This window comes from Microtus oregoni, unplaced genomic scaffold (genome assembly GCF_018167655.1).
Source record: "Microtus oregoni isolate MIOR12 unplaced genomic scaffold, Mior012 000015F_ref0000493, whole genome shotgun sequence".
NCBI lineage: Eukaryota > Metazoa > Chordata > Mammalia > Rodentia > Cricetidae > Microtus > Microtus oregoni.
The window spans coordinates 18,422,543-18,448,301 of record NW_024543074.1 but is presented as its reverse complement, the minus strand read 5'-3'; the positions used below and the strand labels follow the sequence as shown (position 1 = coordinate 18,448,301).

Sequence of the window (25,759 nt, the reverse complement as noted above, 5' to 3'; positions counted from 1 at the left end):
AATTTTATGGCCCTGCTCCCTGTCTCAATTACGGGGTTATTCCTATTTTTAGGGGATCTGCTCAAAGTGCACTATTGCTACACAGTTTTGGAGCTGTGGTCAAGGCTCTGTTATTTACCGGGTGGCCTTTAGGGAAAATGCAATCCCTGTAAAGTTAAGGCTTAATTAAATCTGGAGTCTCATATCTGTCCTATTACTTTCAGGTTCAAAGTCTCAGATGCTGCATTTTTCTGTCTATATAGCCCTGGTTGTCCTGAAACTCCCTCTGTAGACCAGGCAGGCCAGGAACTCAGAGATCTGCCTGCCTCTGCCTGCAAAGTACTGGGATTAACAGTGCACACCACCATGCTTGGTTCACTGCATTTATAAAAAAAAAAAAAAAGTCTAGAGACAACATGAGGCTTTGCCCCCAGTTCTTGGACTCATAGAGTCTTCTACCTCAGTCTTCTGAGTGCTGGGACAATAGACGCAAGACCTCATATTAATGAGATGTCACCACCCTACTTGTTCACACAGAGCCTTCTTGGATCTTTCCGATATTCCTATGATCGTCACCTGTGTTTAGGATTGCCTTCCTCTGAGGTTCTCTGCACTTTGCCTTTCCCTCATCACTATGGCCATACTGACCTCCATGACTGTCACCAGAATGAAGACTTGATGACTTCTCTGACCATATAAACCCATAGAAGATATAAGATCCGCTACCAAAAGGATCAATCGGGCAACTGGAACAAAATTTACAGACTGGTCAGGTCAGAAATGGGCACATGCCTTTTTTGTTTGGTTTTTCGAGACAGGGTTTCTCTGTTGTTTGAAGCCTGTCCTGGGTCTTGCTCTGTAGACCAGGCTGGCCTCAAACTCAAGAGATTCACCCACCCTGCCTCCTGAGTGATGGGATTAAATGGGTGTGCCACCACCATGTGGTTTGGGCACAGGTCTTTAATCCCGGCTCGCAGAGGCATCTCTGTAATTTAGAGGCTTGTCTGGTATACAAAGCGAGTTCCTTTATAGGCAGGGTTATGTAGAGAGACTCTGTTTCTAAAATACAAACAGCAACAAAACAAATTATTTAAAGCTAGCACTCGGAAGGCACGAGGCAGGCTGGTCTCTGTAAATTCGACAGCACAGGCTAAGCAGAGGAACTCTGTGGGTTTTTTGTTTTTTATTTATTTTTTTTTATCTTTCCGAGATAAGATTTCTCTGTGTAGCTTTGAAGTCTGTTCTGGAACTCGCTTTGTAGACCAGACTGGCCTTGAACTCACAAAAAGCCTCTGCCTCCTGAGAGCTGGAATTAAAGGTGTAGGCTACCACTGCCCAGCTAGAAAGCCTGTCTTGAACCCCCCACCAAAAAAAAGACAAAAAACCCAAATTGATCATGCCTTAATTATTCTTTATTGTAACTTAATTTTTTATTTGTAACTTATCTTTACTTATACAAAAGGTTGTATAATTAAGGTACTCTTTTTTTCTTTTTAAATCTGGTAATCTTTTCTTCCCTTCAATTTGCTTACGTGTGGGCCGAGCTACACGCGGACGTAAACACGAAGGGTTAAGTGTAGGCAGCCCGTGAGGCCGCACCACTTAATCCCACAAGATGGCGGCAGCTCATCTCCACCCACCGAAGGCCGAGCCCCACGTCACGTGACACGCCCAGCTCCCGGCGCGGTGGCTGACGGGAGGTGGAGAGAGAACGAGGCTGTCGGCCATTTTGTGTCTGTTTCCTGCGGGACGCGGTGGTGGCGGTTGGTTCCGAGAAGTCGGCGATTTTCTTCTGGTTTTTTTCCCCTCCCCCCCAGCTTCTTCTCGCCTCCTTCCTACCTGTTCTGTAGAGCGCAGCGATGGGTCGCAAGAAGAAGAAGCAGTTGAAGCCGTGGTGCTGGTATCCTTTGTGGCTTTGCCGGGAAGGCCGAGCGTGGGTGTCGCTTGTTGAGACCTCCGGCCGACAGGCCTGGCTTGGGCCTGGGACGCGGCCCGGCCGGGCCCGCGTGCTTTGGTGTCTGGGTTGGGATTCGGGATGGTTTTGTAGTGGGGAGGGGGTACCCACGGCGGGGAGGCCCAGCGGTCGGTGGGGCTAGGTTCTGTGACTAAGGAGCAGCTTGTTCGGGGTACGTTAGGCCTGGAGTCTCCCCAAGTGCAGGCGCCCCTAGGGACTCGCGTCTCCGCTGTTTCCTGGAGGATCCCTGAAAGGGACTTGAGTTTGGGGTAGTCACGGTAATTGAGTCCTTGGGAAATTGGTTTGTGAATGCCCCGAGGCCCCCCCCCCCCCCCCACGGCCGAGGGCTGGTTTCCGCGTCTCTCCTTGGCGCCTTAATCTTCCGGAAACGTTCGCTTAACTGGGTGGAGTTTTCTAGTATCTGTTTTCTAGTATCTGGGGGTGGGGGAGCGGGGAAACGGGACTGTTGGAAAAGGAAGATATTTTTTCTCACATTTTCTAGAAGCGTTAACGTAGTTTACATTAAAATAGATTTTTATTATCTACTTCGTGTAAATCTGTCTCAAGATCAGCTGTTTCTAAAATAGCCACTAAGTAAAAATCAGTCACGAACTTTGTAATAACGCTCATAGGAAAAATCTTGCTGACCTCCTAGTATTGTGGATTAGATATAATATGTGAGTTGACTTTCCCTGATGGCATCACTTAATATGTGATTGGGTGGCATTTTATGGATTGTTAGTTGAATGTGACCTTCGTGAGGTTGATCTTACCATATAAATATTGATGAATTCCTAATTTCGGTTCTTCTGTACATCTAATGAATTCTCGTGAAATTGCTCCACTTTTCCTTTTCTGAGGGAAGGGACTTTTTGGCTGTTCTGGAACTTGCTCTGTAGACTAGGCTGCCCCTCTGCCTCAAACTCAATGTAGCTCAGCCTAACTCTTGCTTCTTGGGTGCTGGGTTTATTTTTTTTGTTCATCTTGGTGTTTCAAGACACAGGCCCACGTAGAGGAGGCTGGCCTTGAAATCACAGAAATCAACCTGCCCCTCCCAAGTGCTGCGATTAAAGGTGTGTGTCGCTGCCACCTGGCTTTGGGGTCTTCATTTTAAAGTTACCCTTATTCTCAAGGTATATGAAAGTCTTCCTTTTTTAAAAAAAAAATTTTATTTATTGATTCCATATTCACTATGTAGCCCCTGGCTGGTCTGGAAACTATTGTATAGTAGGCTGACCTCAAATTCAGAGAGTTTCTCTGTGTCTGCTCCCTTGAGTGTTGGTATTAAAGACATGGACTATAATTTCTGGCTTTCTATTTTTGTTTTGAAATTCATTAGATGGAATATTAATTCATAGGATGCTCCACTCTCCTATGCTTGTTTCCCGTAGCTTTGAAGTTGGTGGGATCCACACAACTGCCACAGGCTTGACAGATGTTTTTGTTGGCATCAGGGTCATTTTTTGTGCCGTGTTTTGTACCTTAATGTTGACTAGGTATTGTAACAGAGATTTTGATGATGAGAAGATCCTTATACAGCACCAAAAAGCAAAGCATTTTAAATGTCATATATGCCATAAGAAATTGTACACAGGACCTGGATTAGCTATTCATTGCATGCAGGTAAGAATTTCTTCTGGATTTAGTTTTTGTTATCTTGTGATTTGTAACCACATGAGGAAGATTCTTGAATTTTTCTATGGAAACTTTATCATTTATCACACTAAATAAGTTTTAGCCAAATCTGTTTAAAAACTCAAATTTTGTTTTCTGTTTCTTTTGGACGGTGGCAATAAGAGATTCCATGTGTTAAGTGCAAAGCTCTGTCATTTTCACTATCTACCTGTTACTTTACCATTAAGATAATTGGATTTTTTTCCCCCCTGAATAGGATTTGTTTATCTGTGGGACAGCCCCAGATGTGGGCTGTCCTGGAACTCAGGCTGTAGACCAGGCTGGCCTTGGACTAGCAAAGATCCACTTACCTTGTCTCTGCCTGGGTTTAAAGGTGTACGCCACCATTGCCCAGCTGATAATTGGACTTTATACTATTTACTATTTCTTTGCGATGTTAATTTCTTGGGCTATCTAAAATGAACCATTATATTCTACTTGGAAGCTTGGTTTTGTATAATGTCCAGATTTCATGAGTGAGTTTTTTGTTATGTTTTATTAAGGTTATGTTTTATTAAGTCTGGACTTGTGCTCCTAGTGTGAGTACTTGAAAAAGTAAAGCTGGGTTTTCAGGCAGCTGTGAGCTACTATTAAGATATCAAAAATTGAAATTGAGTCCTCTAGAGGGTCAGTAAGCACTGCTAAGTTTTGAGTTCTCAAACTTCTCTTAAGTTTTTTCATTGGGCTGGAGAGATGGCTCAGTGGTTAAGAGCATCGCCTGCTCTTCCAAAGGTCCTGAGTTCAATTCCCAGCAACCACATGGTGGCTCACAACCATCTGTATGAGGTCTGGTGCCCTCTTCCGGCCTGGAGACATACACGCAAATAGAATATTGTATACATAATAAATAAATAAATAAAATATTAAAAAAAAGTTTTTTCATAATGGAATAATGAAAACGAAAACTTAGGAATTTGTAAGTTTATAAAAAGACTGGAGTTGTAGTTTAATGGTAGATCTTTTGCCTAGTATACTTGAGACCCTGGATGCTACAAAAAGATCATTTTTTTTTTTAAAGCAGTTTGGTGGTGGCGCACACTGTTTATCCAGCATTTGGGAGGTAGTTCAAGGCCAGCCTGGTATACAAGAGCTAGCTCCAGGACAGGCACCAAAAGCTACAGGGAAACCCTGTCTTGAAAATCAAAGTTTCAGAGAAAACTGTCCTGAAAAGCCAAACAAAACAGAAAAACCAAAAAGAGATTCTTTTTTTCCTTTGGGCATTATTGCAGTAACCATTTAACCATTTAGATAATCTTTTTTTTTTTTTTTTTGTTTTTGTTTTTTTTTTTCGAGACAGGGTTTCTCTGTGGTTTTGGAGCCTGTCCTGGAACTAGCTCTTGTAGACCAGGCTGGTCTCGAAGTCACAGAGATCCGCCTGCCTCTGCCTCCCAAGTGCTGGGATTAAAGGCGTGCGCCACCACCGCCCGGCTAGATAATCATTTTTATGCTTAATTTATTTAAAGACAATTTTTGATATTGTGTGTGTGTGAGAGAGAGATGTACTGTCAGTACAGTTGGCCTCGGAACAGAAGAGGGTATCATCCCCCTATTACAGATAGTGGTTAGCCTTTAGAAGTAGGTACTGCAAACCAATGTCTGGTCCTATACAAGAACAGCATATGTCCTTAACCATTGGACCAGTTCAAGCCTCATTCATTAATTTTGTGTGTTTGTTCGCTTGGAATGTCTGGTTTGAGACTGTTTTTCTGTAACATCACTGGCTGTTCTGGAACTCACAGATCTGCCTCTGTCTCCTGAGTGCTGGGTTTAAAGGTTTGCACCACTACCACCTGGCTTAGGCATTTGACTCTTAAACCATGTAGGTTCCAGGGGTTGAACTCATAGATTGTCAAACACCTTTATCTGTGGAGCTATGTCCTTTGCCCATATTTGTTCTTAAAATATTTGAGAATGCTTTTCTTGCTGTTATAGTCTTGTAATTAATAGTACTTTTAGAATCGTAAGGAAATGGCTCTTGAATTTCAGAGCTGGGCTATAGTGAAACTTCGTTTCAAAAGCCAAAAACAAAGACCATCATTTTAGAGCCTCCTATCCTTTACAATTGTAATAGCTTCTAGTGTCACATAGATGTTTAATGATGATTAAGTTAAAGAATAGTTTTCCACATAGGTTATAGCTGTATTTTCTCTGCTCTTTTGCTACATGTAGCATGGGTGACTATTGTTGGGGAGAGGTAGGGAGAACATTTCCATTAGCCACAGAAAATTACTGTGGAACATCATTGTAATAGACACAGCACCCATAGAGGTTAAGTTTACATTGCGGAAGAACATAACAAAGTAGTTTGTCTCGCGATAAATTGAGAAAATGAAAACAAGGAAAGAAGACTTGGAAGCTGTCCATTGAGAAGAGGTCTGAGAAGTAAATAATTTCCAAGAAATAGCAAATGAAAGACCTATGTTGGAGAATTTTTCTATATTGAATGTAAGGGCAGTAGTATGTTAATTCTGAGTGAAAGGGATTTAAATACTGAAAGCACCCTTTTAAGGTTTGTATGTACCTGTAGCACTATAATGGCCTTCTAACCCCAAGCCTTTCACATCCTAGGTTTCCTTTTTCACATGTTCTACCACTACTGAGCACCAGATTTGGCCATTCTGCCAGGAGAGTTGGAAATAGGCTGGAGTACAGGGAGACCAGTTGTTAGACTTAGAGGGTTAAAGGAAAGAGGCAGGGCTGCAGAACAGATGTTGCTGGTGGTTTGATGTGAAGTCTAAGAAAAAGTGAGATAATTCTCGATGAGAAAAATTGCTTCAGGGAGTCTGGTATGGATCAGTGGTGCTTGCATTCTGGACTGAAACCTGAATGTGATTCCCCGATACTCACATGGTAGGAAAGAATCAAGTCACAAAAGTTATACTCTGACATCCACATGTATGGCATGTTGTTGCATATCCCCCAAGATAGAAAAATAATAAAAAGATAATTTTTTTTAAAGCTCTAGAAGTTACTTGCTATAGATGTTGTAAATTCAGCCTTAGAAGTCAAGTGACAGGTGTTTTAACACCATTGAAAGCCATAGGTGGTAAAAGGACTTGAATATAGAAAGTCTTAAGTTAGATCTATTAGTTTTTACTAAGTGGTCTTTTGAGTAATTTCTAGTTGAAAAAAAAGACTTTCATGAATTACTTTTAGAAAAAGTTTTTGCTTTATCTAATAGTTTTAGTTTTGTTTTTGTTGTTTCAGGTGCATAAAGAAACCATAGATGCTGTACCAAATGCAATACCTGGGAGAACAGATATAGAGTTGGAAATATACGGCATGGAAGGTATTCCAGAGAAAGATATGGATGAAAGACGGCGACTTCTTGAACAGAAAACACAGGGTAAAGTTTGCAGTGTGTTAAAATATAGCTTCATATTGAGAGTTGGCTATTTTCAACCATAAGTTTATATTTTATTTAAACTTACAGTTAAGTATTTTTATTTACATTTCATTATTGTGTGTGTTGGGTTATATGTGTTATGGCACATGTGTGGAAGAAGGCAGTTTTGTTTTGAGCCATGAACACACTAGCTACTAGTTCACTGAGTAGATATAACAGCTGTGCCCCACTGCACTCAGCTCCTAATTCTAATATTTCCTATGTATTTGGTTGCTTTACCTGCACATATATCTGTGTTGCATTGTGTTTGGTGCTGACAAAGGCCAGAAGAGGGTGTCTGATTCCCAGAAATTGGAGTTAACATGTGACTGAGCTGCCTTGCTTGTATGCTGGGAATTGAACCTGAGCCCTCCAATTCTAATCTTCAGTGATGTTTTCTTTTCTTGTGTTCTATGTTTATTAGTGTCATTTGTCTTGGAATTTCAAGCTGTGTATTGTGCACATGATAGGAAATGTTACCAATCTGATTTTGAAATTTTTAAGTTTTCTTGAAGATTTATTATGGTTACAGTGTTTTGCCTGCATATATGCCTGCATGCCAGAAGATGACTCCAGATCTCCTTATAGATAGATGGCTGTAAGCCACCATGTGGTTGCTGGGAATTGAACTCAGTACCTTTGGAAGAGCAGTCAGTGCTCTTGGACTCTGAGTTATTTCTCCAGCCCAGATGCTCTTTCTTGTGATACCATCTGAAGATATCTTTCAAGTCTTCTCCCACCCCCATTTTTGAAGATTTTAAGTTACTGTATGTGCATGAATGAATGTTTTGTCTGCATGTATGTCTGTATCATTTGGGTACCCAGTGCCTAAGAGGGCCAGAAAAGAGAGTGTTGCATCCTCTGAAACTGGAGTTGGTTCCAAGATCCTCTGTCAGAGTGCTGGGATTAAAGTCATAATATTACTTTAAAAATTTTTTAAGTTGTTGAGGTTATTTTTTTCTCTTTTATGAGTGGAATGAATTAAAACCTTTTCTTAACAGAGAGTCAAAAAAAAAAGCAACAAGATGATTCTGATGAATATGATGATGACGAATCTGCAGCCTCAACTTCATTTCAGCCGCAGCCTGTTCAACCTCAGCAAGGTTATATCCCACCGATGGCCCAGCCAGGACTTCCACCAGTTCCAGGGGCACCAGGAATGCCTCCAGGTAATAGATTCCTTGAAAATTCATAATGAGGACCCAATTGGTATGATGCAAATGTTACTTCCTCTTGTTTAATATCCAATACTAATTTTGTTGCTGAAACGCTTTGTAGGCATACCTCCATTGATGCCAGGTGTTCCTCCCCTGATGCCAGGCATGCCTCCAGTTATGCCAGGCATGCCACCTGGGTAAGCAGACTTCCTGTTGGTTTGTGGGCTCCTTCCGTTTTTGACTTGAATATTATAAATTAAATGTTACTTTTCAGTTTTTAGGGTTTTTTTGTTTGTTTTGGTTTTTTATTTATAAGAAATGGGTTCTAAATTTTAATTTCTAATAAGGGGTCAGTAAGTATGAGACAAATACGTTTGTTTCTGAAATTAGATTTTTGGGTTTGAGCATGAATACAGGAAACCACCTGCTTCAGTTGCATTTTATGTAGTTAAAGTGGTTATAGATTTGAGTGTCTTAGTTTTGGAACTATCAAGGATGCTCTGTAGTGGTGAGAAGGAAACTGTGTAAATGATTTACAAAAGCATCGGAAACTAAAATGACTTGAAGTTTGTGTTGCCCATCACTTTTACTTAAAGTTGGATGTGAGAGGTGTACAATACACTTTCCCGCTGTGTTCTGAAAATCACAGTTAGATTTTGATTTTGTCATACATTTTCACAGATTGCATCATCAGAGAAAATACACCCAGTCATTTTGCGGTGAAAACATGTAAGCATCTCATTCATAATGTAATTCAGGAGGTATAATATAATCATAATGTCATTTGTGTGTGTGTTTAATGATATCTATTCAGTTGACTTAAGAAATTTTCTAATCTTCCTCACTAAAACTGTTTTAAGTTTGTCAGCTAATTGACACATCTCTTTAAAGTAGAAAATCGAAACATTTCAGAACAAATAGACACATTAAAATAATTTTTGTCCCAGACGTGCATTAATCTCAAAGCTTGGGGGGCAGAGGCAGGCATATCCCAAATTTGAGTATGAGACCAGCCTGGGCCACATAGTGGCTGGCTTTGGCTACATAAATTCTGTCTCAAAAAAGGAAAAACATTCCTTTCCAAATGTGCAGATGCTTTCTCTAGGTATTACTAGGTAGTAAGGCCTAATATAGCAGGTAATACTTAGAAATCTTTAGTTTGCCATCGTGCTTTATTATAGAACGTATTCGGATTTTCAGCTAATTAGAATTTATATATAGAAGTTAAATTTCTGATTAAAAAGCATAGCTTGGTGTAACATGCACAAGGTACTGGGTTTTATCCCCAACACCAAAAATCCAAAACAGACCACAAATCAAGTACATACATATACTTGTTTTGAAGTGGACACTGGTTGATCTTGAAAGGTGAGCTTTGTCTTGTTTTTTAAAAGGGGAAACTATAAATATGGGTGATATTTTTCAGTCATGGTTTTAGTGTTAAGAAGGAAATTTTTATATAATCTGAGTTTCTATAGGTTAATGTTGGTGATGATTTTTCCTTTTCCCTCCGAGACACAAGTTTTTACTCCACAGTGGACAACTCAATAGAAATGTCTCTATGTTCTGTGTGCATATTTTCAAGTGGAACAAAAGCTTTTCAGTTAACACATTTGTTAGATGGGGCCTCCTATATATATTCTCAAGAATATTTTTGGATCTCAGAGACCTTGTTTGGCTAGTGGTTTTTCTTTTTTTGTTTTTAATCCTCTTTTATTGGTAAACTGAAGAGTTTGTTGGTTTTTAGAATGTTTATTACGATAGGATTATTGTATATGGTAGAGGCTTGAGGCTTGATTGACTTCAGTACTTGAGATAACTCAAGTTTTATTTAGTGTTTTGTAATTGCCAAATTTTTGTGGTTTATTCTGTTAATGGTTTTTTTGTTTCTATTTTATTTTTTCTTAAATTTTTTCTTTTAATAGAATGATGCCAATGGGTGGAATGATGCCACCTGGACCTGGAATTCCACCTCTGATGCCTGGTATGCCACCAGGTATGAAATGTTAAAACAATTTCCTTTGTAATGTGTCTGGTAGCATTATTCCTATAGGTTTCTAATTTTCTTACATGTTGAAAGAAGTCTAAGTGGCATGGTTGTGATTACATACAGCCTGAACCCTGTCACTTTAATCCTAACAGACATTGGCAGATTTCTTGAGTTGCAGACTAGCATGTACATAGTTACTACACCAGGTCAGCCAGTGGTTGTAGTGCTCACTTTTAATCCTAGCACGCAGGGTGCATAGGCCAGTATGGTCTACGTACTGAGATCTAGAACAACTTGGACAATATAGAGAAACTGCCTTAAAAAACCAAATCAATCAATCAATAAGTAAATGGAGAAATAGGTAAATAAAAAGGTTGACTAAAACAGTGATTCCAGCCTGGTCTGTAGACTTAGTTCTTGGACAACTTGGACAATAATAGAGAAACTGTCTTGAAAAACCAAATAAATAATAAAAAGGTTGGCTGAAACAGTGATACCAGTAAAGGTTATGGTTGATGTAAAGAGACAAGAGGTATGATTGGTGCAAAGAGTATGTTTGTCTTTGGATCACTTCATTGACTGAATTACTTACAAACTTTTATGCTGCAGGTATGCCCCCTCCTGTTCCACGTCCTGGAATTCCTCCAATGACTCAAGCACAGGCTGTTTCAGCACCAGGTATTCTTAATAGACCACCTGCACCAACAGCAGCAGTACCTGCTCCACAGCCTCCAGTAACTAAGCCTCTTTTCCCCAGTGCAGGACAGGTAAGGCGAAATTCTTAAAAAGGAGCGCATTTATGTTTAAAGATAAAGTGGACTTGTTTACTGGGATGTGTAAAGTTGTCACAGATAGATTTCTTAAATATACCACACACTAAAATGGCTATCATCACGTTGATTTCCTCTGTTCACAGCAGAAAGGAATAGGATGTTAGTTTTTCACATTTGTATATATATATATTTTTTATTTATTATGTATACAACATTCTGCCTCGATGTATGCCCGCACGCCAGAGCAGGGCGCCAGATCTCAGTACAGATGGTTGTGAGCCACCATGTGGTTGCTGGGAATTGAACACAGGACCTCTGGAAGAGCAGACAGTGCTCTTAACCACTGAGCCATCTCTCCAGCCCCATTTGTATCTTCTTTATTCTTTGCTATAGCTAGAAAGTAAAGTTGAATTTCTGAGGACTTAAATGATGTTTCCAGGTTCTCCTTTGCCTTGTTGAAGGGAGTAAAACTTGGTCAGAGTCAGTGATGAAATCTCTTAAAGATATGAGCAGGCCTGGCAGTGATAGAGCACATCTCTAATCCTATAGTACACTTGGAGGTGTAAGGCAGGCAACAGAGGCAAGGAGATCTTTGAGTGCAAGGCCAGCCTTGTTTACACAGAAAGTTCCAGGACAGTCAGGGCTATACAGAAAATTTTAATTTGATTGGGTGTTTCTGCTCATTTAAAAAGAACTATGGTAAATCGTTGTGTTGGAAGCACATCTTTTAATGGCTTTTAATTTAGTCTTATTTCTTAGTCTTGCTTCCATCAAAACTTTTCCAGAAAACAAGTAGGCTAGATGCATAATGGTCAGATTTTTTGTGCTTTTCATTTAGAATTAAATAGAAGGATCAAGTTTGTGGGTTTTTTTTTTTTTAAGATTATTTCTAAGATGTTTCCTCAATTTCCCACTGTTTCTGGGTGCTAAATTTTAAGTTCCTTTAAAGCATATTTAAATTTTGTGGTGTATATTTTATTTATGGGAATGTTTTATCTGAATCTGTAGACTCATTGTAAAGAGCTGCGTAGAGAACTGGGTGCTTCATTATTTACAGTTTAGGAAAGATTATTTTTAATTGTATTGATAGAGATAATTTCTGAGGCATATACTTTTACTGTTTATTGAAAATGCATTAACTCTGCCTCTTTGTATGACATTTGATTGCATTACAATCTTTATTTACAAAAAATGCAATCTATACTAAAAAGTTGCCACATGGCATATTTTGACCCATTTGTTCGGAGACGGTTCATTGTTTCCTTTCTTTTATGCTACAGATGGGGACACCTGTAACAAGCTCAAGTACAGCTTCATCCAATTCAGAAAGTCTGTCTGCATCTTCTAAAGCTCTGTTTCCTAGCACAGCACAAGTACGCAGGAAGTTGCAGTTTAAAAATTTTAAAAATGCTTTACAACTTAACCCTTTGGACCCTTTATAAAAGCTAAATATTACAAATATACTTAGTTTTTAGAAGTAAAACAAATACTAAAATTCAGATGGTGTTTGAAAATTTGAATTCATACTTAAGACTTTCACAAAATACTCTAAACTTCTGTGGTTCTAAAGGGTTAAAAGCATGTGAGCCGTAAATGAACTTTAGTGGCCAATGGTTAGCCTGATGCATGGTTAAGCTTTTTTTAATTTATGCTGTTTAATGCATCACATCCTTAAGGAAATTAGCACTCTGTATTTGGTTCTAAAGTTGACCTAGACATTTAAAACATTTGTTTTATGAAAGTAATGTGTATTCACGTTAACTTTAGAGCCTGCGCCATTAACCCTTTTTGTCTATACTGTAATTAATCTAGCAATTACTAATTTGGAGGATAGTGTGTTGCTATCTATAGGATACTTGTATAGGTGATAGCATTCAGTCACCATTGATTATTGGTTGTTTTTTTTTTTAATGCTTATTCTAGTGGGTTATCTAGACCCATATAGTCTGTAGTTTCTATTTTCTGAGCTGCTTAAAAGATGAATTGCTTTAAACAAAGAATTTAGGAGAGTAAAAGCAGTTGCATTAAATACTATTTCATTTTCTATAGCAAACTAGAATTAATGCAAAGCATTGTATATTAAGTTTATGGAGAGAAGTTATAAGACAGATCTGAAAAGAATAGTAATGTCAACCCAGTATATTTTGATATTCTTCTGGTTTGAACTTTTGTGGAACATATGTTTACTTGTTTTTGGTTTCATATGAAGTTTGTTCTATTTGATATTGCTGTCTTTTTTAAGTAAATTTTCTTTTTTTTTTTTTTGAAGTAAAATTTTTATTTTCAACTTTGGATATTGACATGTATTGATAAAGATTCATTATTTTACAGGCTCAGGCAGCTGTCCAAGGACCCGTTGGTACAGATTTTAAGCCCTTAAACAGTACTCCTGCTACAACTACAGAACCCCCAAAGCCTACATTCCCAGCTTATACACAGTCAACAGCTTCAACCACTAGTACAACAAACAGTACTGCAGCAAAACCAGCAGCTTCAATTACAAGTAAGCCTGCTACACTTACAACCACGAGTGCAACCAGTAAGTTGATCCATCCAGATGAGGATATATCACTGGTAAGTTATTTATAAGTTTTTTTTTAATAGTATTGCTTAATCAAGTATCATTATAGCAACCTGTGTATTGCAGATTTTAATTTGTATTTATATGGAGTTAACCAAATGGTTTTCATTTATTTGTGTCTTAAGAAACCATAAAATAGAGCCAGGTGGTCGTGGTACCCTGATTCAAAACTAAAACAAAAAACCAAAACTGAAGAATAATTCATATTTGATCTCAGATGCTCCTGTCCTTCTATTTCTAAAAGAAAAGACAGTAAGCGCAGTACTTTAAAAATGTTTAGACATAAATTTGCTTGTATTGATTGACAAAAGTTTCCTGTCAGTCCATGGAGTCACTGAAGCCTATTCAAGTTAATTTCATTTGACAGAAAGCTAATTATGAAATTAGCTCGCCGTGTTCTAACCTAAATACAGCTTTAAAAAAGACTTAAGGGGGCTGGAGAGATGGCTCAGTGGTTAAGAGCATCGCCTGCTCTTCCAAAGGTTCTGAGTTCAATTCCCAGCAACCACATGGTGGCTCACAACCATCTGTAATGAGGTCTGGTGCCCTCTTCTGGCCTGGAGACATACACGCAAACAGAATATTGTATACATAATAAATAAATATTTAAAAAAAAAAAAAAAAGACTTAAGGCCTTTAGATTAAGTAGTAGCACTGATTTGTGGGAGCAAAAGTAATTATTGGGGAGTACTTGTACATTTAAAATGATCAGGATTTTGGATAATTGTCTTTCTACTTGAGGAACCTTCCTGCATTCTTACATCATACATTATACATTATTTTTATTCACAGGAAGAAAGAAGGGCACAGTTACCTAAATATCAGCGTAATCTTCCGCGACCAGGACAGACTCCAATTGGTAATCCACCAGTTGGACCAATTGGGGGTATGATGCCACCGCAGCCAGGCATCCCACAGCAGCAAGGAATGCGCCCTCCAATGCCACCTCATGGTACTTTTTTACATTTCATGAATTTTAAGTACATATGAAAAGGTTAACTATCTGTAAAGTGTATTGGTTTAAAAGTATCATACATACAAACCAACTTTATCTTTTTGGTTTTTTTGTAGGTCAGTATGGTGGTCATCATCAAGGCATGCCAGGTTACCTCCCTGGCGCTATGCCACCTTATGGACAGGGACCACCAATGGTGCCCCCTTACCAAGGTGGGCCTCCTCGACCTCCAATGGGAATGAGACCTCCTGTTATGTCGCAAGGTGGCCGTTACTGATCTTACTTCACCAAGTCTAATAGGTTTGGAGATTAAACCTTTTCTCAACTTGTGCTGTTTATATAGACAAGCTTCCGTCTATAAGGCTTCATTGTGACTTTAACAAACATTATCTTCCCACATACCAGGAACTATTGGACATTTATTTGACATGGGAGAAATTATTTGGAATAATAAAACAGGAAGTTTTCCTGAAGTTGCAATTTATACTGTATGGCTTCTTTTTCATGTTTCATCTAGGTTTTTAGAAGTGAAGTATAGTAAATTTGGTTCGTTAAATTGTGAAGGCGCTGGAATTACATGAACATACCATCTTAAATAAAGGCAAGTTCTGTAAGCTTACATTGCTATTTGTAAAGTTATGCCTTCACAGCATTTCTGATGCTGTTGGACTTCATGTCCCCAACCTAGCTTGGTGAGGGCTGTAACTGTTTCCAAGTACTTGTACATTGGAAGTCTGAATGTGTAACAATATTTAATGTATTTAGAGAGTTCCTCGTGTTGCAGGGTTTAAGAAATCTGGCCCATTGAGGTCATGTGACTTTTCTGTACTTCAAAACTTCATTGTAATAAAATGAGATAAAAATTTATGCCTTTTTATTCATAACCCAACTGTGGACCACTGACTGAAAGGTTTGTACAGATGCATGCCACAGTAGATGTCCACATAATAAAATTCAGTTACCAATACAGATTTGATAAATGATTGGGTTCTTTAAGTACAGGTTTTTTCTTAGCTGCATGTTTTAATAGTATATATAGAATTGTTTCTGTTGACAAACTCTTAAGACACATGAATCATTACATAATGGGTATGGAGTCTTTGTTTCCTTGTTTCACATCCTTTGGTATCAGATGCCACAGAAATTTAAAATGTAAAATTCAAAACTTCTTGATAAGCAAGTTTAGAGCCTAGTGCCAGGCCCATTTATTTTCTTTGATTAATTTTAAGACACATTTATTTTCTTTAATTAATTTTACTTTATGGACCTCAGAAGCTTTCCAGGTGGAAACTTCTAGAAGCTTAGCTGTATGTGTATGCGTCTTTGTTAATGGGTTGATATGTGTTAATTTAAATGTGCCCCTATTAAGGTGTTAGGATGATTTAAGAGATGTTAGCAAATTTGTTTCATGCTTCTTAGAGGTTGTGTTACCTGGGATTGGATACGTGCCCTCTGTTAAAACCAGGCGGGTCAGAAATGTGGAATGTTTGTGTTCCTATAGGTAATTTTACTTTGGGGGTGACTGCTGTTGCGGATTTTGTGTTGTAAGTCTCATACTAATAGCTCTTAATAATTCTTTTGGCTTTTTCCTTTTACATATTTTTTTGATCTTTACAGAGTAATTATCCATAAAAACAAATACAAGTTGATTTGGTTTATGCTGAAAATGCTTAAGTTTTTATTAATTTCTATGAAGTATTAGATAAATGTGACAACACCAAAAATGGTGTTTATTTCGTAGGAATATATTGAAAATATTTGACTTATTACAGAAGGAAGTTAACAGGTAAAAGCCTATGGAATGCATTATGACAAATAATTGAAAGTTAAATGCGATTTTCAAGGTCATATTTCTGCAATGATTTATTTTATGCCTCTGATGTAGTTACTGTTATGGTGCAAAAGTTAAAGTTTGTAACGGAAACGCCCATATATTACTAGAGATGCGTTATTCCGCCAGCAGCCAAGTTACATATCCCTTTGCCTAAATATCTAACGTCTAAAGCTTTAGAACCCCTTATGTATTTCTTAGATCTGGCAGCACATATTTTATACTGGTAAAGAAAACCCTGTACTGAAAATACTGAGGTTTTAGCAGGGTTGTAGTGACACTAACCTTTAATACCAGCACTTAGGAGACAGAGGCAGGTAGATCTCTGTGAGATCGAGGCCAGCCTGGTCTACAGAGCAAGTTCCAGGATAGGCTTCAAAGCTACAGTGAATCCCTGTCTTAAAAAAACAAAAAGAAATATTAAGGTTTTTCAAAAAAGACAAGGTTTAGATTAAATAAGAAATGCTTTCTTCAAAAACATCTCAGAAGAATTTCATGTGTTGGATAATCAGAAAACTGAAAAAAAAACTTTAAAAAGGATACAAGGTTTTACTCTTGCATTTTGTTCAAATACAGCAGGGAGTGTAAAAAATCCTAATAAAAATTCAAGTGTTATGTGTAATACATAACATTTAGTTACATATAATCTCGCCTGTGTTTTGTAACTGTATGGCGCAGGTGTGGTTGAAATTCAGGATGTTGAAATTTAATTTTTGCATCCATCAAGAATAATTAAGCTTCTAGAAAATACATTTTGCCTAATTGCTTCTGGGGTCCATAGTAGTGTCAAATCACAAGCGTGACAAATTTGAAACTATTTACACTTTTTAAGTAAACAATGTCATTAAAAGTGAATTTTAGCCCTTTCTCACAAAAGGGCTGCTTTTAGTTAATTTGGTATGTTCCTGTGAACACTGGTTAGCTGTAAAATCAATGCACCTGTCAGCTTTGGTTCTACCTTCCATTCACGGGATCATTTTAAAAAAGAAAACTGTCTGGCACTAGTTTCTATTCTGTTTTGCCACTAATAGTGGAAAGACTAACAGCTGAGGGCTCACTTTTCAGTGACTGCTGGAGTTACCACTTATTTGACTCATTACTATTGTAGCAATCTCACACGATTTGTTAGGGGGAGAGTACCTATTTTACTGATCAGGTTACATATTAAACTCAGTTTAATAAATTACTTATGGAAATCTCCAAGAAACTAGTTTGGACTCAGGATGCAATTGTAGACACAGAGATGCTATTTTTTCTGTTGCTTGCTTGATCATTGGGACTTAAATTTTGATGCATGTCTTTTTAATTAATTGGGTGATGTTTTTCTAAAATTAAAATTTTCTTCTTCCTATAGCCCTGCCATAGGACAGGCTGAGGCTGAGTCTCAGTGTTGCCCTGTTCAGTCTGAGGCAAGTGGGATTTATTTTATTACTTACAGGGGCTTTCACAGCTTTATGGCTGTTGGATATTTATGTCCCCAAACTTGCAGCAAGTTTGGTGAAGGCCCCTAAATTTAATTAAATTTAGGATTTTTATATTCCTTTGGCAGAGAAGGCTCTATATTAATATTCACGTTTGACTGTGGTGTTACTAAGCATAAATAAGTATTACATAATATCTAAAGCTTTATTCCCCTTCATAAATTGATTTGGAGGCATATGTTTAATTCAAATTTTTACTTTGACCAATAGGAAAATGCTGGTGGTTTTCTGTTCAAACTTAAATTTAACTTCAAGGATAAGCTTAATTATTTGAAATGCCACAGGATATTGATGTTTGTTTTAAATCCCAAGCTTATATTGATCATCAGGGTGGTAAGGTCATGTGGAAATGCTTATGATCTTTTCTCAAATCTCACCACACTAGAGCAAATGTTAATGTAGAGCCCTGTAATGAGTGGGAAGGTGATTGGTCTGTGTTTGTGTGGTATGTACGGGTGTAGACTGCAGGTGTGGTATAATAAAAGGGTTTGGGGATTTCATGTCTCAGTGGATAGATAACTAATTTTCTGGTAGCCAAATTGAAATTGGATCATGTGATGAGTATTAAATGGGTTTGGATTTTTTTTTTGGAAGTTGTCAGTTTTTACTGAACAGTGCTTTATGTAATATGCACACACCAGTAGTATATCCATATTTGTTTTCAATTAGATTTTGCTTTGATTATTGTGTTCAAAACTTGTATGTTGAGAAATGTGGGGAGGTGGCAGAATGTAACTTCTAACCTGTTTGTTCCCTGCATTAGAGTAGAAACAGTTTTTATCTTTTTTTGTTGTTTTGTGGTTATATTGTTTTTGGTAAGGGGAGAACGGGTTTCTCTGTTCAGCCCTGGCTGTCTGGAATTCTGCTGTTTACCAGGCTGGCCACAAACTCAACGATCTGTAAGCCTCTGCCTCCTGCATACTGGGACTAAAGACTTGCATCACCACATATGATAAATTTTAATTCTTTTAAGAACTACTGTTTGTTTCCATGACAATGTTCCACTGAAATGCTTTATAACTTTAGTAAATTATAGACTTAGATTAATTAGAGAGACTTCGATCATTCAGTCATATAATTATTACTTATCTAATAAGTATGTTCAAGGCCCTGTATTTCATTCCCACTACCATTTAACAACTGTGATTGGATACATTTTTCTTTTTTTTTCTTTTTTTTAATATTTATTTATTTATTATACAATATTCTGGCTGTGTGTATGCCTGCAGGCCAGAAGAGGGCACCAGATCTCATTACAGATGGTTGTGAAGCCACCATGTGGTTTCTGGGAATTGAACTCAAGATCTTTGGAAGAACAGGCAATGCTCTTAACCTCTGAGCCATCTTTCCAGCCTCTACATTTTTTCTTATATCCACTATTCTCCAGTATATTGAAATCTCTTGAAATTACCTAACCCAATTAATTATAAGTTACTTACTTGAATAATAAGGCTGGTGGAAAGATTTAATAGATACCTAATCTAAGATGAACTTTGTTTGGCATAGTGGTTCACAGTTGTATTCCTAAAAGTTAGAAATTTGAGGTAGGAAGATTGGTTGTGTGAGGTCAGCTTGGGCTACAGAGTATAGACCCTGTCCTGATTGGGTTGTTATGTCCTCTGGTGTCTCCTTGTAGTTTCATGACCCAGAGCACCCAAGTTGAGAAATTATGTAGAATTTTGGGCCTCTCTGAGGCCAACTGGTAACTTGAATAATACTGACTTCACTTTAGTGAAGTATAGTTTGAGTAATCTACTGAATGTGGGATGTGTACGACATTTGTATCAGTTAGAATTTACCAAGTATGTACCCTTTGTTGGTTTTGTTTTTGTTTAGGCCACATTCCACCAAGTGAGTCACAGTTATCTGCCCTTCCCCCACCCCCTCCCTTTTTTTCTAAGGCAGTTTCTCTGTAAAAATACTCCTGGCTCTCAAAGGAGCTCACTGTAGACCAGGCTGGCTGGCCTTGAACTCACATAAATCCACCTGTCTCTCCCTCCTATGTGCTGGGATTAAAGGCATGCACCACCACTTTCCATCCCTCTTGGATATTCTCCATAGACCACTATTCCGATAAATTCATAGGAGATAGAGAAAGGTTGGTTTTAAATTGCCAATAACCTGAAGTCCAACTGTTATAAGTGTTTCCCTTATGTTGAACTTTAGGGGTGTTCCCAAGTGCTGGGACTAAAGGCATGCACCACCACTGTGCACGGACTCTGAAATTTTTATTTTAAGGGCACATGTGGTAGCACATGTATAATTTCCAGCATTCTGGAGGAAGAGATGAGACCAGGGTATTCCTGCAAATTAAAGGCCAGTCAGGGTTAGAGTAAGAAAGACCATATCACACAAATTCTTGCACTATTTTTTTCTCCTAAATGCTATGCATTCTCACTTTAATATTTGCAATTTAAAAGAATTTTTATTTAGTTTTTTATTTTCAAGACAAGATTTCTCTGTTTCTCTTTGTTTTTGAGTCTGGGTCTCACTAGGTAGCTTTGGATGGCCTGGAACTCATTTTGTAAATCAGGGTGGCCTGCCTCTGCCTCCCAAGCGCTGGGATTAAAGGTGTGCACCACTACTGCTCTGCTGAAAAGATGGTTAACTCCAGTCTGAACTACAGTTTAAAATTAAATTAGTTTCATTTGAATTAATTTTCTTGTAAGTCTGCTCAGTTTTCATTTCCAAGGGAAAGTCTTTTTAGTAAGTGTAGACTACTGAAGTAGCGATACACAGCCTATGACTTAGTGTTCATTAAAGCCAATTTCAACTACTTCTATTAAGTAAAATATATTGAATACCATATAACTAAATGGACTCAGTGGGTGCTAACTTTGATTAGTATTTTGAGGTTGAATATGACTATGTTTTTGTGTGTGTTGTCATTGTGAAAGAGACTGCAGAGAGGATAAATATGTATATATTATATTGCCTTAAACGATTATTTGGACACCAGTCATTATTTCAATGTTGCTATGATTTTTTTACAGTTATAGGGTAGTGGCCCTTTGACATTGTTTCAGTATCTGGAAACCGTGTGCGTGTGTATTTTCTTTTGAGCTTAGGTTTTTGTTTTGTTTTTTTTTTTTTAAATTTTAACGTCTTCACCATTTGAGGGATTTAGTGATGAAATTTGTTGATTACCCTACTTGAATAAAAATGATGATTGAGGCTGGAGGTAGCCTAGTGGCAGAGTACATGTTATGAATGCATGAAGCCCTGAATTCAATCCCCATCACCGAAAAGGAAAAGAAGAATGAAGACCTATTTCCCCAATATAATATATATTAACTGATGCTGACTATGTGGGACACAAATTATTGTATGGTGGGTTTAGATTTAAGAGCCTTAAATGTTAGGAAATTAACTATTGCTTCTTTTTGTTCCTTTGAGGTTTTACACTTTTATTTTGGTGAAGATTGGTATTTTATTAAGATAATCAGTCTGCTAATCCTATGTGAAAATATCCTTTCTACTATCTTTTCTAGGGTTGTTGAATTGCCTAAGCGGCTAAGAAAGTTATAGTTCTTACAATTCAAATCAAAAATAGGGTATCTGTTTAGAGTTACTTTCCCCTTACTTGCTAGCTGTTTAATATCTCTGCAGAAGTAGCAAAATTTATAGCCCATTTTTTTAAAATGAAAACGAGATAAAAATTTCATGAGAATTTAATTAAAAGTTAAAATTGCCTGTAAGGATTGTCTAGTTATTGAGATGTAAAGGTTATCACATTTAAATACTTACACTCCCTTTTAGGGCAACCAAAATTTCCAGCACACTTTACACATTGAATGCATTATTGATTGAACATTAAAGCATCTAAGAGGTACTTGAGTGTCCTAGCGAATTATCACTGAATTGCAGTAGCCAATGTAAAGCAAATTTTGTTAGATTTAGGCAAACTACTATCAGGCTCTGAGGAAATTAAATGCACATTGACTTTATAGTATGGGTTGAACTCCTCAGTTTAATACAATTTGTGTTTTTGTTAACTAGCAGCAGAATTTCAGCATTTGCTACTTACTGGTAGAGAAGAAAAATCCCACAGCCCTGCCAGTACAGGTTAGTTTATTCTGTAAGTACCTGATGTTCCTTTTTTTTTTAACCCCCACCCCAACATACCCATTTTCCGCACATAAAGAAGAAAGCTGCTGTGCAGTTATTTAAATGTGAGTATAAATAATAGATCCACTGGACATTCAAACACTTGGACCAGAGTGAGTAGCTGTAGGGTTACTGACCTTAGGTGTAATAAAGGCGCAATGCTGCTCTTCAGTTTTCTGGTTGGTCCTGAACCTATGTAGATGCCTTTTAGATAAAAGAAGAGGGGAAATACTTAGTCCATCTAGTCCATGGCTCCAGGTTCATTGTCCTTAATTATAGTCACCCTTTACATTCTACAGTGAATTAACTTAAGAAAAGACAGATTCCCTCAATTCTAGCAGTGACAAAAAATGGTGTACAATTATAGGGAGTTTTACTTAAATTATTTACTTTGTATTTACTCCTACAAAGTACACTGCTTCAAATGTAGTAATACTTGTAAATAATTTGTCTCTGTAAGCTATAAATTACATTAACATGCCACTGGGTTCATCACTGACATGAATACTCAAATCTGCATAGCTTTGCACACTTTTAATCCAGGACACTGCAGGCGGAGGTAGAAATGGCTTCATTTTAGGGGCAGGCTGGGCTGTGTGATGATTCCCTGGCTTTAAATAAGAGTCGGATTCTTACGTAATTTTTGGAGTTTAATGAGGGGGTCATATATTTGACATTTGAACAGTGAAAGTAGAAAAAGTAAGTTGAATGGTGATTAGCTATCCTATTATTTTATTTGGGGACAGTACAATTTGTTTAAAATTTTAAATATAAACATCTAGCAGCCAGTAATAAAAATATATTGTAAATTTTTTCCCGCTTTGTCTTTTGATTGTAAAATTGCCCGAGGGCTTAAGTTTGATTGCCTTTCACAGTTTAATCTAAGAATGGCGTAGATACAATGGAAATGGTTTTCCGTATCTGTTTAGAGCTGCCTTTCTGGTGAGTACTGCTTTATAATTTTCATATCATGATTTGATTTTTTTTTTTTCTTAGCCTAGCTGTAACGTGGCAGTGATCAAAGAGGTGAGAAGCCAGAATTTTCACAGCTTGGGTAGTAATTAGATCTTTAGGCTGTTACTTCTTCATAAGGGTTTTCTCTCTCTCTCACACACACACATATACACGTTTTCCTAAAGGACCATATGCACGAAAAAGTTGAAAACATATTCTTTTGGTGAGAAGAAAGGATTGTATTATTTAAAATTAGTAATTGAAATCTAGGGACAGGAGAGATGCCTCAACAATTAAGACCATGTCATAACCTCAGGTGTGGTGTATGCCTTTAATCCTAGCACTCAAGAGGGACAGGCAAGTGGATTTCTGGGAGTTCTAGAAAGCATCGTCTACATAGTGAGTTCAAGGATAGCAAGGGCTATATAGAAAAATCTTGTCTCAAAAAGAAGAAAACCACAACATGCTGCGAGTGTACCTGTTTGGTTCCTATTATCCATGTCAGGTGACTAAAACCACATAGGTCCCTGAGGATCTTGGACATAATGTGCTCATATGCAGATACACATGAATAAGGAATACAGCTTTAAATAAAGATTCCCCACCCTCTTTTTAAGTTGACTAAAACTTGTTCAGTGATCCTTTTTTCTCACTGCATAGGTGAATGAAATAATGAAGGCATATTCTGTTCCATGCATGGAAAACTTGTGTAAAAAATATTGTTAGCATCTTGGTGAAAATTAGCCCACAATACGTTTATTCCTGTCTACTTCAGTCATTAGCCTGTGACATAAGGATTTCTTTCCCTCATTTTTAGCCACATTATGGATAATACTAGTATTCGTATCTACATTCCATTTCTGCTATGACCTTTGTGAATCAATAAAGTCAATTCTGTTGCTTTTAGTATAAATAATACTAGTTTTCTAAAATCTGGAATTCATAATTTGAGTTTGTATGGTAATTTATTCTAGATAAGATCTCAACAAATCTTGAGTCTGAATTTGTGTCTTTAAGATTTAAAGTGAAATAAATTTCTAAGGAACTCTGTCCTTTCCTAGCATGGATAAGCAGACTGACAGTTGGTAAGTATGTAATTTCAAATGCATGTAGTGGTAAGGATGAGTTGCCAAAATATTCAAAGACAATTCGAACTGAAGTGAAATTCCTGAATCCTAGGAACTTGATATGTATATTTAACATTTTCTCCAAAAATGTGTACTCAAAATGATTAAACTAAAATGTACCTTACTCATTTGTCTGATTTGTTTTTTTATTTTTTTGTTTGGTGGGTTGTTTGTTTTTGGTATGGTAATTTAAGTGATGCTAATTTTCTGTTTAAAACTTTCCTTGTGGTATCAATACATGACTTGAAGTTACCTTATTGAAAACTTACTTAAATGTATTCTAGCAACCCAATATTGACTTGGAGTTTTCTTAAAGCCTTCTGTTTTTTTTTTCCTCACTTCTATTAAAAATAAAATACGGTGGCAAAGGGAGAGAACCACTGTATAATTTCTGATGCGTTGTTAAAGTTTTTTATTATTTGGTGAATGCATATGCAGTTTTCCTTTGAAGCAGACAGGGGATTGCCTGATCTTAGAGCTGGAGCTACAGGCACTTGGAACCCACCTGATGTGTTTTTTGGGAACTGAACTGCTGAGAAATCTCCATCCCTTAGTCTGTTTCTTTATATTTTATGGGGTAGTGTTGGAATTTCATGGGAGGAGGGGAGATTCCTGTTTTTTTTTTTTAACTTTATTTATTATGTATACAATATTTTGTCTGCGTGTATGCCCGCAGGCCAGAAAGAGGGCACCAGACCTCATTACAGATGGTTATGAGCCACCATGTGGTTGCTGGGAATTGAACTCAGGACCTTTTGAAGAGCAGGCAATGCTCTTAACCGCTGAACCATCTCTATAGCCCTGAGTTTCCTGTTTTTTCTGTGGATATGTACACCCCCCTGTTATTGTAATAGCTATCCTGGGTTCAGAGGACAACTTTATATTACTATGTGGATTCTGACCACCCCTCTGGGGATATGTTAGTAACAGAAGGTTAACCGGTTAAAGTGAAAAGTGTATGATACAATGGAAGTGATAATTATTTCTTGAAGTAAGTCATTTATTTAAATCATTTTCTGAAAAGAAATGGGTCTGCCTGTCTCCAGTGTCAGTGACAAGTGTCAGTTGTGCTTAGAGAAAATGAAGAACAAAATCATTTGGGGAATATGATTGTGTGGAGGATACTTTTTTGGTTTTTCGAGACAGGGTCTCTCTGTGGTTTTGGGGCCTGTCCTGGAGCTAGCTCTTGTAGACCAGGCTGGTCTCGAACTCACAGAGATCTGCCTGCCTCTGCCTCCCGAGTGCTGGGATTAAAGGTGTGCGCCACCACCGCCCTGCTGTGTGGAGGATCTTAAGGAAAGTACCAAGAGGAAGAATACATTTGCTAGTCGATGTTTGAGTAAATGGTGCATGAACAGAAATCTTGACCTATGTCATTTTTTTATATAAATTCACTAAAGGTAGCCGGGTGGTGGTGGCGCACACCTTTAATCCCAGCACTTGGGAGGCAGAGGCAGGCGGATCTCTGAGTTCGAGACCAGCCTGGTCTACAAGAACTAGTTCCAGGACAGGCTCCAAAACCACGGAGAAACCCTGTCTCGAAAAACCAAAAAAAAAAAAAAAAATTCACTAAAGGTAATTATATGCTAGCCTTTAATTCACTAACACTGGAAGTTTATGATAAAATAAAAAATTTCCACACAAATAATAGTGTATGTGATACTTTGTCTCCTGGTTGAGGAGCATTAGTTTTTCTTCCCCAGCCCTAGTATGTATATCTACACACATGAGACTGTTGGACTTACACTTAAAACTTTGTAGTTGAGCACCAGGTCATGGGCGTGCATACTTTTATCCCAAGCCCTGGGGAG

At 37.7% G+C, this 25,759-nt stretch overlaps 1 protein-coding gene across 4 annotated transcripts; it reads left to right on the top strand.

Moving 5' to 3' along the window:
- Window positions 1-1,687: 1,687 nt before the first annotated feature.
- Znf207 (zinc finger protein 207) lies at window positions 1,688-15,313 on the top strand. Of its 4 annotated transcripts, XM_041664292.1 has the most exons (12): window positions 1,688-1,879; window positions 3,430-3,556; window positions 6,815-6,953; window positions 7,994-8,161; window positions 8,271-8,346; window positions 8,831-8,878; window positions 10,075-10,145; window positions 10,749-10,906; window positions 12,193-12,285; window positions 13,244-13,486; window positions 14,286-14,445; window positions 14,565-15,313. In XM_041664292.1, exons 1-12 carry the CDS (start codon window positions 1,839-1,841, stop codon window positions 14,723-14,725), a joined length of 1,485 nt encoding a protein of 494 aa, XP_041520226.1. In that variant the 5' UTR covers window positions 1,688-1,838; the 3' UTR covers window positions 14,726-15,313. The 4 variants fall into 4 exon arrangements, with proteins under 4 accessions (XP_041520226.1, XP_041520227.1, XP_041520228.1 ...); XM_041664293.1 differs by lacking the exon at window positions 8,831-8,878; XM_041664294.1 differs by lacking the exon at window positions 12,193-12,285.
- Window positions 15,314-25,759: the final 10,446 nt, after the last annotated feature.

What these genes read in the sequence shown, in the direction of transcription:
- Znf207 (XM_041664292.1), top strand. Translation starts at nt 1,839, where the DNA reads ATGGGTCGCAAGAAGAAGAAGCAGTTGAAGCCGTGGTGCTG. An exon ending in CAGTTGAAGCCGTGGTGCTG is followed by an intron (nt 1,880 to 3,429) that starts GTATCCTTTGTG and finishes AATGTTGACTAG; the next exon opens with GTATTGTAACAGAGATTTTG. An exon ending in GATGCCTGGTATGCCACCAG is followed by an intron (nt 10,146 to 10,748) that starts GTATGAAATGTT and finishes TTTATGCTGCAG; the next exon opens with GTATGCCCCCTCCTGTTCCA.